The 13484-nt window shown below is 35.8% G+C and overlaps 1 protein-coding gene across 2 annotated transcripts; it reads right to left on the minus strand.

The window, feature by feature from the left end:
- Positions 1-421: 421 nt before the first annotated feature.
- PHOT2 (phototropin-2) lies at positions 422-13268 on the minus strand. Of its 2 annotated transcripts, none has more exons than XM_010325267.4 (24): positions 13081-13268; positions 11807-12428; positions 10839-11021; positions 10458-10549; positions 10116-10383; positions 9553-9766; positions 8793-8863; positions 7500-7606; positions 7363-7412; positions 7169-7273; positions 6044-6103; positions 5714-5803; positions 5225-5301; positions 4527-4611; positions 4183-4263; positions 3638-3741; positions 3184-3233; positions 2731-2837; positions 2289-2405; positions 1817-1868; positions 1558-1670; positions 1317-1457; positions 1076-1188; positions 422-757 (listed from the first exon to the last, which is right to left on the minus strand). In XM_010325267.4, the coding sequence occupies exons 2-23, from the start codon at positions 12385-12387 to the stop codon at positions 1078-1080; spliced, it is 2859 nt and encodes a 952-aa protein (XP_010323569.1). In that variant the 5' UTR covers positions 12388-12428; positions 13081-13268; the 3' UTR covers positions 422-757; positions 1076-1077. The 2 variants fall into 2 exon arrangements, with proteins under 2 accessions (XP_010323569.1, NP_001234289.2); NM_001247360.3 differs by having other exon boundaries at positions 436-757; positions 11807-12425; positions 13081-13267.
- Between the last annotated feature and the right edge of the window lie 216 nt (positions 13269-13484).

Raw genomic sequence — 13484 nt, forward strand, 5'->3', positions numbered from 1 at the left:
GAGAGTGAGGAGGAAGAAGATGAAGTGCAAATATGAAAAATGAGTGTGTATATATATAGAGAGAAAATTTGCACCTTTTTAAAAAATATTATTTATTTTTAAATATTTAATTTCTGATATGTCACTAAAAAATAATAGTAATACTGATGTGTCATTAAAAAATGACGTGGAATTTCATGTATAAATTGAGTGTAATACACGCACACACAAATGACGAGAAAGGAATTTGAAATATTGTGTTTGAATGAGTTTAAGAGTTCAGTTGGCAAAATAAAAAATACAATGATCGAACTTACAAACGGAGCCAAGTACGAAGATCTACCTGGTCATTCCGCCTAAATTATATGACAAACTAAGTCGATAAATTAAACATGCTCTCATGTTAGAGATGACGGAGCTAGAATATTGAATTTACGAAGTGTACAAGATAACAGCTTATTGATTTGCCTCAAAATACATCTTTATCATATGATACAAAAGTATAAGACAAGTTTATTTAATTACCAACAAAACCTACAAATACAGATTCTCAATTTTTTGAAGGAAGATTTTCCTATTACTCACACCATTCTACAAATTCTATGTACGTAAATCGCCTTCCTTGGGTCCAAACTTAAACAAGAAGAAGGTCCTTCAAGCCAAAAAGAAAGCAAAATATAGAAAAACACATGCTTCTATACAACAATATGAAATTTCTTCATCAGAAAATTCGTCCCTCCTTTAGTACTCTGCACATAACTAGTTCCACATACATGTCCTGCAATCAACGTGTGCGGAAAAAAATTACACAAAATGCTTCCTTAATGCAGCCTAAGAAAAAGAGTCATTTTGCTCTTGAGAATATGTGCATTGATGCAAATTCTGCTTATAGTGTTTTTAACTTCATATTTTGGACGATGAATGAACACCTGGGCCTAACTCAACCCCAAACGCTAGCTCATGAGGGGAGGTTTGTGCCAAATCAGTGATTTGAAACGGAGAGTGTTAAGAAATATGTCAATAAGATGAAAGACAAAGCTATGAAAATAGAGTTATGGTGTCTGAAATTAAGGTCTAGTTAATGTTGGATGCAAACCTCTAGAATAAGTCCATTGGATGAGCGAGTACTCCGTCATCATTCCAGTCAATTTCCTTGTTGCCTGATTCCTTTCCAATTAACTGAAGCGGTGCATCTAGTGGTGGTGGAGTCTGTAGCCAAGCAACGAATGACATTTTTAGGAAACAGAAAGTTATGATCATGTGTAATGGCTTGGTGAAAAGCTCGAATTCAACTGAAATTAACAATCTTTTGGAAGGACGTAAGAAGAATTTAATACCATGCACCGTATTAGAGGCCAAGCTATTCCACGGAAGAAAGGATGCTCTTTGATCTCACTTGCACCACCATTTGATCCTAAACGGCTAGCAGGATCTCTATTTAGCAACGAATGTATCACCTGTCTAGCTGCAAGGCTTACCTACAACACGTAGATACATAGATGATTTCATTTGTTTCAGACTAGAAACAAGATCAAAGTTTCCTTTAATTGACCCCGCAAAAAAAAAAACTGACTATACCGGAATGCTACTAGGGAAAGTGAGGTCCTTGTTTAGGATGTTGGAAAATGTCTTCTGCCTGTTCTTTCCTCTAAATGGTGTACGCCCATAGAGCATCTCATAAAGCAAGATTCCTGCATTCCAAACAGAAGAGTTTACAGAAGTAGAAGTGCATGAAGCAAAATAATATAATGCATATTATTATAGCATCACAATGATACGAGTGCACTAAATAATATAATGGACTGAACTAAAAGTCATGAATTTGTTGCATGCACACCTAAAGCCCACCAATCGATCGCACTACTGTGGCCAGCTCCTGTGATGATTTCCTGAGATCAAGTCAATTAGAAGTACGTCAAACAATTAATTTTCTCTCGCTTGATAGATAATATTTTTGCTTCACATAAACAAACAATGCAAGTGTCAACATATCATGAAGAGAAATATATTCAGGAATTAGGAACAATGAAGCAATTCTATAGTACAGTAAAGTTCTGATCAGTTTCATTAGTAGGATTTGCGATTAGTAGGTTTCATAAATAGGATTTGAAATTGGTATATGTGATTTAAACAAAAAAGATAACTGCTTGTACATAATTCTTCATCAAGTTGTGTTTATCTCTCCAAAAGACACAAATTCTAAGGAAGATCCATATTGTTTTACTCCAGCATGGAACCGAATGCATTTTAATTTGTAACAAGGATGGAGTATATATCACACAAAGTCAACTTCTGTGATAGTTACATACCGGTGCTATGTATTCTTCAGTACCAACAAATGAGTTTGACTGCGAAACTGGTTCTGCAACAAATGTTGGTGGTGGAGTACTCCTAGACCTTCTCTTTGAGGGAGGATGTTTTATAACCTGGAAAAAATTGTCACTTTAGTATTATGAATATGTAATAACAATCATATGTCAAAGATTAAACAGAAAGCACCTGAAAGAAATATAATACGATATGAAAAACAACAGTTTGTTTTAATCAAATTGATAAATAATTCAAAGGTTCCCCTTTTTCTCATTTTCTTCTGTTAACCGTCCATTTACTTCTTCATACTTCGAATATAAGTTTAACCTAAAAATGTGACATACAAAGTGAGATATCATGATTCATCCACAGCAAAATTAGGTTCATTAAGTGGTAAAATTTAGACGAATAGTAAAGAGAACTGTCGAAACTGAACCATACTTGAGGTTTACAAGATGTCTTGAAAGAAAGATCAAAGTCTGTTAGTACGACATGCCCATCAGCCTGAAGTAGGATATTTTCTGGTTTCAGATCCCGGTATATTATTCCTGTGACATGAGAATAGACAAAACAAAAGAACATACATCATATAATGAAGATAGATATGGAAGCTCCTAATACTATGTCTCCCTTGATGAACCCCTCTATCTTTCGCCTAATAGAAACATTAAAAATAGTACGAATAAAGGTTTTTAAGTATGATTATTTCTTTCTACACTAAGGACTTCACGCGCTACCTTTTTTACTTTCACAAAACTCCGTTCTTCTACCTACTGTTCTTTACCAGTCTTTCCTATGTCAAATTTTTTTCAAGCATTTTGAAAATCGATGACTGATCTAATTTGAGTACTTCTACAGGATACACCTCGACAAAAAATTGAAAGAGTGTAATACCCAAACAATGGAGATACTCCAAGCCAATTAGGACCTCTGCTGCATAAAACCTGAAAAAAATTGTCGGTAATACATTAGTTGACAAACATGATTGCATGTGTATCTAAAAAGAATTGTACAAAATATACACAGAGATCTTATGTGTATAATTTATAGTCCTTAAATAACTGCTTAAACATATCTAAGATTCTCTTTCGTTTTTCAAGCATAACAATGTTCCAACAAATATAAAAACTCAAATAATAAGTGAAGACCTTCTCTCACGAGCGAGTCTATTCTAGGAGTTTAAGGAAATAAACAACCGGAAATAACTACAAACGTTACTTGATAAAAGATATATGAATATGAAGAAGCTTTGTGTCGAAACACCGAATTAAAATACATCTTCAACCGTGTAAGATGTTATATAGCTTAATCTACTCAAATGTGGAGTAAGCAATTAAAAGAGAAGTACCTTGCGGATTCCTCTTTAAATATTTTCATAGGCTGTCTGTCAAGCAAAGCAAATAATTCTCCTCCAGGACAGAAGTCTGTTATTAGGCAAACATGTGTTTCTGTCTGATAAAAAAGATGTGCATATTAGCTTGTCTGAATATTTTAGTTCTTAATTCATATAAACCAGTATAATACTCTTCAAACAACGCTAAATATTGTATTTTTCAGAAACTCAAAGGCAATACAGGAAAGTGTTTTCAGCAGGCTCTGTAAGACTTTTGGCAATTGTAAATGTTACACAGGGTCATCTGTAACCAAATATGAGCTTTGAAAGAAAATATGACCTGAAACTCATTAAGAGAAAAAGGTCGTGCTACTACAAGTTGACTGATGCAAAAATTCCCAATAAAAAAGAAAGAAAAAAGGATATATCCAACTGATTGAACTAGAATGAAACATAATAATATCAAGTATTCATTGTGGCCTTACTACAAAACTTACATGCACATTTACAGATAATCTTAAATAAAACCTGCACCAGGATGGTCTTAGTTAGACAGTTACCTGGAATGATGAATATAGTGTTGGAAGGAGAGGATGATCTAAAAGAGCTATGACTTCCCTTTCAACACATGCTCGATGTACCTGTACATTATTCAACATGAATTTTTCTTCATATAAGGAATAAAAGAAGATATGCCACATTAAATCATTTTTTTAGTCTTCATCATTTACGCCCCTTAATTTTAGTAGGCGTGAATATCCTGATTTTGGAGGGGGAATGTCATGGGTTTGGAATGTATATCCAAGGATTAGAATGAAACAGAATGGTCTCTAAATCAATTTCTTCTAGGAAATACTATATGCTCAACATACTGATGAAGTAAAAAGATCTCGGGCATCCAGACCTTATTACGGTTGAGCATTATGGATTTGTCCATCGCCTTCATAGCAAAAAGATCTCCTGTACCTTTCAGTTCCACCAAATGGACACTGCAAAGAACAGAATAAACCCCCTCAGACAAAAAAAATCTTTGACAAATGGAAATTGTCACTGCTTTGAAATCTCTTATGACTTGGATATCATGCAAAGCATTTTTATAAAGTATCAAAACAGCATTTCAATTCATGAAACAAGAGGTGCACCATCAAGGTAAGTGGAAGGTGCGATATTAATAGTAGCCTAGTAAAATTTCTGCAAGCGCTAACAAATAAACTTACTATATGCTATGTAGAAAAGGAAACTAAAGAGCCTTTCAGCTAAGAAAACATTCAGAAGGACCCTGTTATTTTAAGTGATCCTTTTTCCAGTCTTAGCTTATATTTCTATGAATTGATCCCTTATAATTCTTAACCATCGATTGGCTAGTTGTTCAGATGGTATTTAGAGTTTTCCTGGTTGTCTTTGTTTCTCTTTCTTGCGTGACCACCTTCAAGAATGTCATATCCTTACAGTCAAGATATAAGTCCTCACAATAATGTTTCTATAATTCAACCTCGAAAAAGCAGTAGAATGTCATAAGACTATCGTAAAGGTAGGTTAAACATAGTGCCAATGAGGACTGGAAAATATGTGAACAAATATAACAAGAAATGATTGGCATGCCTTCCAGTATCTCCACAACCCAAAGGTCGAACTGGTTTAAAGTTATTGAGCCCTAATCTTTCACCATTTGCAGTGACCTGCAAGGTTAAAAGTTGAGTGAGAGACAGAGAGAAGGAATGCAAAACATAACAAGAATAACAGTTAATATATGTCGAAAAGAAGAGTACAAAGTTTAAACTAAATACTAAAAGGATAGTTTTTACTGTTGAGTGCTTGTGTCTCTTCTGTATTACATGCTTTAGTAGTAGAAACTCATACTTAATAACAGCATAAAATCAGGAAACGTTCATGTTTCAAGTGTCTCAACATTTACAGACACAGGTATATATAAACATTACCGGATACAAAAGGTCTCCTACTTTATCTAGTGCTCAATATGCATATCTTATGAGCCATAGTCTTAAATCATCAACAAAGAAACATCAGCAGTTCTCCCAAGGCAAAGGAAAAACGGTAGATATTTAAGGGACAACACAAACGATTGTGTACCTTATGTATTGCGGTCCATAAAGCACTGTGTCTCTTATGAGGCCGTGGATAGACAGGTAGAGAATGTAAAGCCCACAAGTCTTCAGGTCTCTGAAATTGTTAGAGGGTTCATGTCAGATTTATTATATTAACTTTTGACAACGGTCTCGATAAATGCTAAATGCTTGAAAGATAGTTTTGATATAATTTATGTTGGCCATTTGTAAAGGCATGAACATTAACATAGCAGTAACCATAAAAAAGATAATAATGCATAATAATCAGGATCAGACGAAAAATCCCACGACAAAGATTATATGGATCCAATTCAGAGTGAAAGGAATACCTTACCGAGTTGGCATCAGGAAGTTCTCGAACTGCTTCATCTACATTTGTTGCAGTGGCTTTGACCTGCAAGATATGTCTGCTGATTACTAACTGTAGCTGAAAAGATATGTTCATTCCAATCGGAAAGATACAAAATAATTTGATAAGTCCTAGTTAACTATTCGGATATCATTTAGTTACTACTTTGTCCAGTCAAGTCCCGCATAGGTTGAGGGAATGGGTTGTGGCATCGTAATATGGATTTTGGCAATTATCCTCTCATGATATAGCGTTTGGGGTTGAGTTAGTCTCAAGGGTCATATATTCACATGGTATCATAGCTAAGACCCATTGATCCATGTTGTCATGTTTCGCAATGTTGGGCACCCATGTTATGTTATCGACACTCAGGTCAAGTTTTGGGCATGTAGAGGAGTGTAGTTCCACACTGGTTGAGAGAGTGGGATTTTGATTCTTTTGAAAAGAGAATTACACAAGGCTATTTGGGAAAAGTGGAGTGACTAAAGACGAGACTCAAGAAAGTAGATCACTTCAATCAGGATGAAAAGAGTACTCACAGACCACTAAACCAAGCTTGTTAAGATTGCATCCGATGCAATACAGATCAAGAGGCGAAACTAAATTGTATATGAAACATCCTTGTTCAAAGGTTTCATACAGGAAACCCCAACTTTGTGTGATGGAGGAATATGCGACACAATCAAACATCCGAGTTCATTTTGTTTTAATGGAAAGAAAAGAAAATGTCAAGTGTTTATGCTTTATTTACATATGCATGCTTGTAAAGTTCTAGCCTCTAATAATTTGATAATGTTTAGTTTTACTGTTCCTTAAGTGGATGCATTTGCATAATCAAATTCATTTAAGGATAGACAAATGAAATAATCTGCACTTTTGTCAGGTCAAAAGACTTGTGTTCTCATTTCAACAATTCCCTTTGCAAATATTCACAAACTGGGGTCAATTTTCTTATTCGTTAATACATTGACTAGAAACAGATGGCTATCACAACAGAGAAAATAAATAAAGAAAAGACAGCTAGCCTTCCCAGGTAAAACATATGCTAATTATTAGTTGCTATAACATCACTGGTACAGCTTCCACAAAGGCAGGTGAGAAAAAATTTACCAACTTAGCACTTTGTTTTTCAGTTTGTTCTGAGAGGCGGTTTCTTAGTGGTTCCACATGATCACTTCCATCTAACTGAACGCCAATGAAATATTGTAGTTCTCCCTGCAAATGTGAAGTGCAGACATCAGCCAAATAAAAGATAATTCTTAGTTTCTTACAACATATTAAAGGAAAGTAGACGCAAAGATCACCTTCTGATCACGCATAGGTTGCAAGTGAAATAAATTCCAGAACTTCTTCCCTGAAAACATGTATGCACGTGAAGTAAATTCTAGCTAATAGACAAAATGCATTTCATTTCTGAATCTAACAAAGTGAATTTGATTACCGCTCTTTGTATAATTAATTAATTGCACAGTAATTTCTTTTTGTTCTTTTATGGCATCTCGGATCTTTTGAACTGTTGCTTGATCTGTTTCAGGTCCCTGAAGAAATCTGAAGAATAGGAATCTTATAAGATCAACTAGACATGGTGGGAGAAAATCAGAGAGCAAGGCCATAAAACAGCCAATTATCAGGTTTCGTTGTTTCTTTGCGTAGATAGCCACCTTTATACTTACTGGCCTCAGAAAAAACCGAAGGAAGAGATTTCTTGAAGTATTTGACAATGCAAGGGATAAAAGACATTCTATTTATAGGTATTAACACAAGACACTTATGATATTCATCTAAACGTGGGACATTATACAAAATCTTAGAACTTAACTATTCCAATATTCCAGTAACAATCTAACACTAACACTTAATATTCCAATAAACCTCCAGAAATTCGAAGTAGAGAAAGCAGCTTGAGTTTTTTTTGTTTCAAATAAAGAAATGTATATAGCTGCGGAAGTGGTAGCGGTTGCTGGAAAATCTTTCCAGATTTTAGACAGAGAAGTTCTAATCATCGGAATCTTGCTGGAAATTCTTGATCAAAGGAATCATGCAGGAGAAGTTATGGTCACTGGAAACTCACAAGTTGGTTTGCCAAAAAAATGGCTTGCAGGCTGTAATGTATATGGTCATTGAAAAGAGGCACAATGATATTGGACTTGACTACAAAGAAGGCACGACACATCGGACAGTCAGCAGAAAGAGGGGTAGTGCAACGGAATGATCAGCTAGAAAAAGGCAAAATGCTGATGGTGTCGCCAGATAGTCTCCTACAGGCTACAGGGAACAATGTCGCCAAATAGTCACCAGAAAGAGACAAGGTTTGGCCTAAAGGCCACAAAATAGGCACAGAATCGCTGCAATGATCATTGGTAAGTGGCATGACGCTCTGAAATGATTATCAAAAAGAGGCATGGTGCCTCCAGAGCACTCACTGGAGAGAAGAAAAAAAATAATAAAAGCAAGTGGCATAAAAGCTTGCCCTCCAATAGACTACAACTATTTAAGTCTCTATGTAGATCGTACAGGCAATGAGTGTTTTATTTTTCTAATTTCTGCAATTATTATAAGAGTAGGTTTGAGCCTTATGTTCCAAGTCCAAATATCTACCTTCTTAATCAAACTGAAGAGATGTATCAATACTCCATATGTTTTAATTACAGTTATCCAACTTTGAAAAGACCATGATAAAAGGAACTCCAAAAACTATTGCAATGCAATATATAAAGCAGTATTAGACTCATACCGGCAGTTTCTTCCTAAGATCTCTTCACGTGTGAATTCCGTCAGTTCAAGAAAGCTATCTGAAGCAAATATCTGGGGGAAAAAAATCCTACATTCAGTTTTTAGAAAGAAAGTAATCTACCAATTTGACTTAATTATGGAACATATATATATTCAATCAATCAACTAACCATTTCTCAAACTAGTTAGGTCAGATACTAATGCACCCTTTGTTCCTGTACCAAATAATTTGTCCTTTAGGACAGTTTGAGGGTTCTTTAAGACTACTAAGTTTCTAAGATGAAGTAGATATTATAATAAATATGAGATAAAACCAACCTAGGTCCATTTGCAGCAAATGATTGTCTATGTTAATTCTCGAATGATTACACTAGGTTTTCTTGATTGCACAAATAATCATCTATATTTGTTCTCCTGATTGTTGTAATATCTGTCAGTCAAATCAAATATTGAAGCTTAGGAGGTCTTTATCAAGTGGCTAAAGCTGAGGCCTTGTAACCCAGCAATGATATGACTAACTGTTAAATGTCCTTTAGCAGTATGTCTCACATTTAAGTTTGCTTTTAAGTTATTAGTTTGGCTACTGTTATTCCAATAACTTCTGAGCTAATATGTATAAACCTAACAGGTAGGACAACGGGTTGGAGAAATGGAGGTATGGGCATATTCATATATGCTCACTGATATTCCAAAAGGGAAAAGTCAAATGTAATGTGCAACAATCTGAATTTAGCACAAACTAGCTTTTTTCTTGATCTTACAATTGGATTATCAGGAAGTCTGGGATCTGTAATCACAAAATTCTTTTCAATACGCTCCAAAGTTGTTGCGAGGTCAATTCCTTGACGTATGTCCCTTTCTCTTTCAGCACGCTCCCAACTGTCAGTACGTTCTACTTCTGTCATTATTATTTCAGGTCCAACATTCTCTTCATTTTCTAGCGGAAAAGAGATGCTTGAGGGCCTTCCTTTAGACCTGCATCAGGTAATACCATGACTGAATCCTACAAGTAGATAAGAAGCTTAATTCTTCTAATAAGCTTTTCAGCTTACAAATCCTGCTTACATTTCCAGAACACAGGCGTCTTATAAGGAAAACTTAAAACAATGAAAGAACGTGCAGACTGAAGTTGTATATCTACTATGTGTTAGTGAAAAAAATACCAACACTATGCTATCAATTAAATATAGTATCCTGACTTGTGATTTTATATAGTCAACCATGCAGTTCATCAAAAAATGTTAACTTTATTTCTAGTGCTGTTAGCGTGTATTTTTTAAAGACATCTTAGAGTGAAAAAGTTGAAGTCAAAGGACTCACTCACCCCTTTAAGGAAAGCCGTGAAGATTTTCTGGACTTTTTACCCAACTCCTGAGACACATCACCCCTTGCGTCCCACTGAGGTGTATATCGTCCAGGTGTACTTATATTGCTTTCAGTATCAGCCGCTTTAGGAAGCATAAAATCTACTTGTGGCTTCTCTTTATCAGTTCCAGAACTAGCGTCCTGACTAGACTTTATATGAGAGCGTGGACCCTTCACGGTTTGTACCACTTCTGTAATGGAACCTAAAGCCTTTTCCTTCTGACGAGCTGAGAAATGAACGAGAAGGATTTCAAAATGAAGGAAAAATGCTATCAGAGAAGACTCAATCACTTCTGCTTACCATCATATCTAATTAAAGACTTGGGCAAACCATTTGGTCGCAATTCTTTCTCATTAACACCTTCTGTGTATTTGCTGACTTCAACCTGCATTCTGTCATAAAGAAATTATCTGAATTAGATGGCAATGCTTCTCATAGATTACAACTTAAAACTGAAGCAATATCAGATATGTCAAGTTTGTCGTGTCAGATTTCAAGTCGAACAACTTAAACAAGTTCTATAATGAGGCACCATACATTACTCAAGAAGAAGATTCTGAAGTCGCAAATTCTTGAAATACTGAGCCAAATAAAGGATGAGAAAACATTAAGACTGAATTCAAGCTGAGATAGTCACCCAAGCATTAGCTTTAGCAACAATAGAGACATAAGCAACTTTACCCTATAAACTTTATCGTCTTTCCGCTGTCATCTTTTATAGGGGTGACAGTTAACAGGTTCCAAAAAGGGGTACCATTCTTCTTGTAGTTTAAGAGCCTCCCACAGTAGCTTTTCCCTGTTTTCACAGCATCTCGGATTTTTGCTACTTCATTCTGGTCTGTATCTTTCCCCTGTAGAAAGCGACTGCATCAAACAAGTCAAGGTCAGGTTCAACTCCTTTTCCCAGCATCCATATCATCAAATAAGTACAAATAAGGGAATACTGCTGAAAGTAAAACATAAACTCTCTTGCACTGTCAGGACCGGAAGAACAACAATAAACCCAGCGTAATCCCACAAGTGTGGTCTGGGTAGGTAGAGTATACTCAGACCTTACCCCTACCTTAAGAAGGTTGAGCGGTTGTTTTTTAATAGATCCTCGGCTGAACGATGTCAGGATCAGAAGAGTACAAAAATAATAAAGAAAAAATAGAAGCAACAAGAAACTAATGGCTGGGCACTATTGTTCTCTTTCAGCACTTAAAAAAATTGTCTCAAGATACAAGGGAAAACTTGAGGCAAATAATTTAACTTCATGCAGCAAGTAACTAACTGGCTGTTAATTGAAACCTCTACTTCCACTCTTAGCAAAAGGCTCCGATGCAATGTTCGAAATGTATATCCAGCTACTTCCTATATTAAATGACAGGAGGCTTTAGTTACTGATCAACCATAAGGACATTTGTTTTTGAGAATGGTAAGATATTATAAACAGGAGAACAAAGTATGTGCCAGGATACACGCAAATCAGTATCGTTCCTTGGACATCCCATTCTTACACCTCCAAAACTACACAAGGATTGAACAAAATAAAGGAACAATATATGAGTCATATCACTTGTCTACACGGCACCTGCATATACTACAATAAAATGCCAAAATTCATGGGAAGACAAGCGGAAGCACTAGGATAAGCGAAAAATTCTCACCAATTCCTTCCAACAATCTCTTTCGAAGAATAACCAGTCATAGTAAAGAAGCCACTACTGGCATAAACAATAGGGCAATCTGGTTTTGTGGCATCAGATACGACAAATGTCTGTTGCAGTGTCGCTAAGGCATCCTTCAGATCCTGAGAAACTCTCGGAAATTCAGCTCCAAGATTCGACTCCTCGGATGTCCTTGTTGATCCAACTGAATTCTTCTCTAATGAATTCTTGCTTCTTTCTCCATCTGCAAATGAATTTTGTCCACTTCTGCTAATTGCATGAAAGCTACCTTCTCCAACATCTGTCCTCACAGTTAATCCCCACTCTGCAGCCCTCTCTGATATGCTGGTTTCACCTGGGATCTGACTATCTGCATTGTCATTCTGGTCATTTCCTTTGAGATCAAAGGCCATCCACTTGTTAATTAACTTGTCTGTTCCTGTCCTACTTGCAGATTCCGCCCCTTTCACCGAAATTTCTTGCACATCAATACCCTCATTTCTACTACTACTAGCCAGGTTTGCACCATCATGAGTCGATGCCGGGTCAAAGACATCAATTGATCTTCTCTGGTTTTCCATTTCTGCTCCTCAAAGCACAGAAAGTACTCAAACACAACCTACTAACATCAAAACAGCGAAAATTAAAGTTTTCAACTAAATCATTAACCTCTAAGCCAGTAAAGATCAGCAAAAGGGAAACTAATAACTAAAAATTAACACAGAAACACAATATAACTGAAATACCATCAACCCACAGCTCAAAAAGAAAAAATAAACAGTACTTGTAAAGATACTTAGCCTAATTCAACCCCAAAAGTTAGCTAAGGAGCAGACCACCAATTCATTCCTCCAATCAATGTGGGACTTTGACCCACTCTAACACCTTCTTCACACTCGAGACCAACTGGAGCATGTTCCGAGAGCCCAAACAGGGATGAACCTAACATACCATATAAAGATACGACACCTGACCCTAACTCAACCCCAAAGTTAACTCACACCCACTCTAACAATCCTCGACAGAATTTCATGCAACACATTGAACATACAAATGCCTTTTCCATCAACTACAAAAATATTAATCATGGACCCCCCACCCTCCAAAAAAAAAAAACTGTTTTGCAATGTAATTCAAATACACATATCATGTTAAAACACCATAATTCTTCACCTTAAACCAAATAAACAGAATAAAGTGGGCTATTCAGTCTAAAAAACAAAAGTAATATGAGTATGCAATTCAATGAAAAGGGTAGTAAACATTAGGAGTACCTGCAATGTGATGAGGCTAGAGTGAAAGAGAATACATTTCAGAAAAATTATCAGAGAAATTGTGGAGAATAAGTTAGCTATGTGTTATTGTAAAAGTGACAGGGAAGAGAGTAAGAACCAGAAATAATAGATACTGGCCATGTTGCAGAACTGTGACCGCTATTTCTAGCAAACTATTTATTTACTCAAAATTAAGAGTCTTTGAGACACCTAGTTTATAACTACTTCTGGCGCTCTCTCTCTCTCTCTCCTGCAGTTAAAATCCCTACCCACTTTCTACTTTGAATTCCCCTCTCCTGCTTTTTTTTCGCGTAATACATATATTGAATCTTAAACTTGGTTTCAAATTTTAACTTTGACCTCAAACTTTTATACTACACGAATAGGCACTTTAACTATCTCAT

This window comes from Solanum lycopersicum, chromosome 1 (genome assembly GCF_036512215.1).
Source record: "Solanum lycopersicum chromosome 1, SLM_r2.1".
In the NCBI taxonomy this organism is placed as follows: domain Eukaryota; kingdom Viridiplantae; phylum Streptophyta; class Magnoliopsida; order Solanales; family Solanaceae; genus Solanum; species Solanum lycopersicum.

Bases quoted from the DNA above. Each gene is read 5' to 3' on its own strand.
- PHOT2 (XM_010325267.4), bottom strand. From the start codon at position 12,387: ATGGAAAACCAGAGAAGATCAATTGATGTCTTTGACCCGGCATCGACT. The intron at 6,104-7,168 runs GTAAATTTTTTC...CATATCTTGCAG, and splicing joins AAAAACAAAGTGCTAAGTTG to GTCAAAGCCACTGCAACAAA. The intron at 5,302-5,713 runs GTACACAATCGT...TTAACCTTGCAG, and splicing joins TATGGACCGCAATACATAAG to GTCACTGCAAATGGTGAAAG.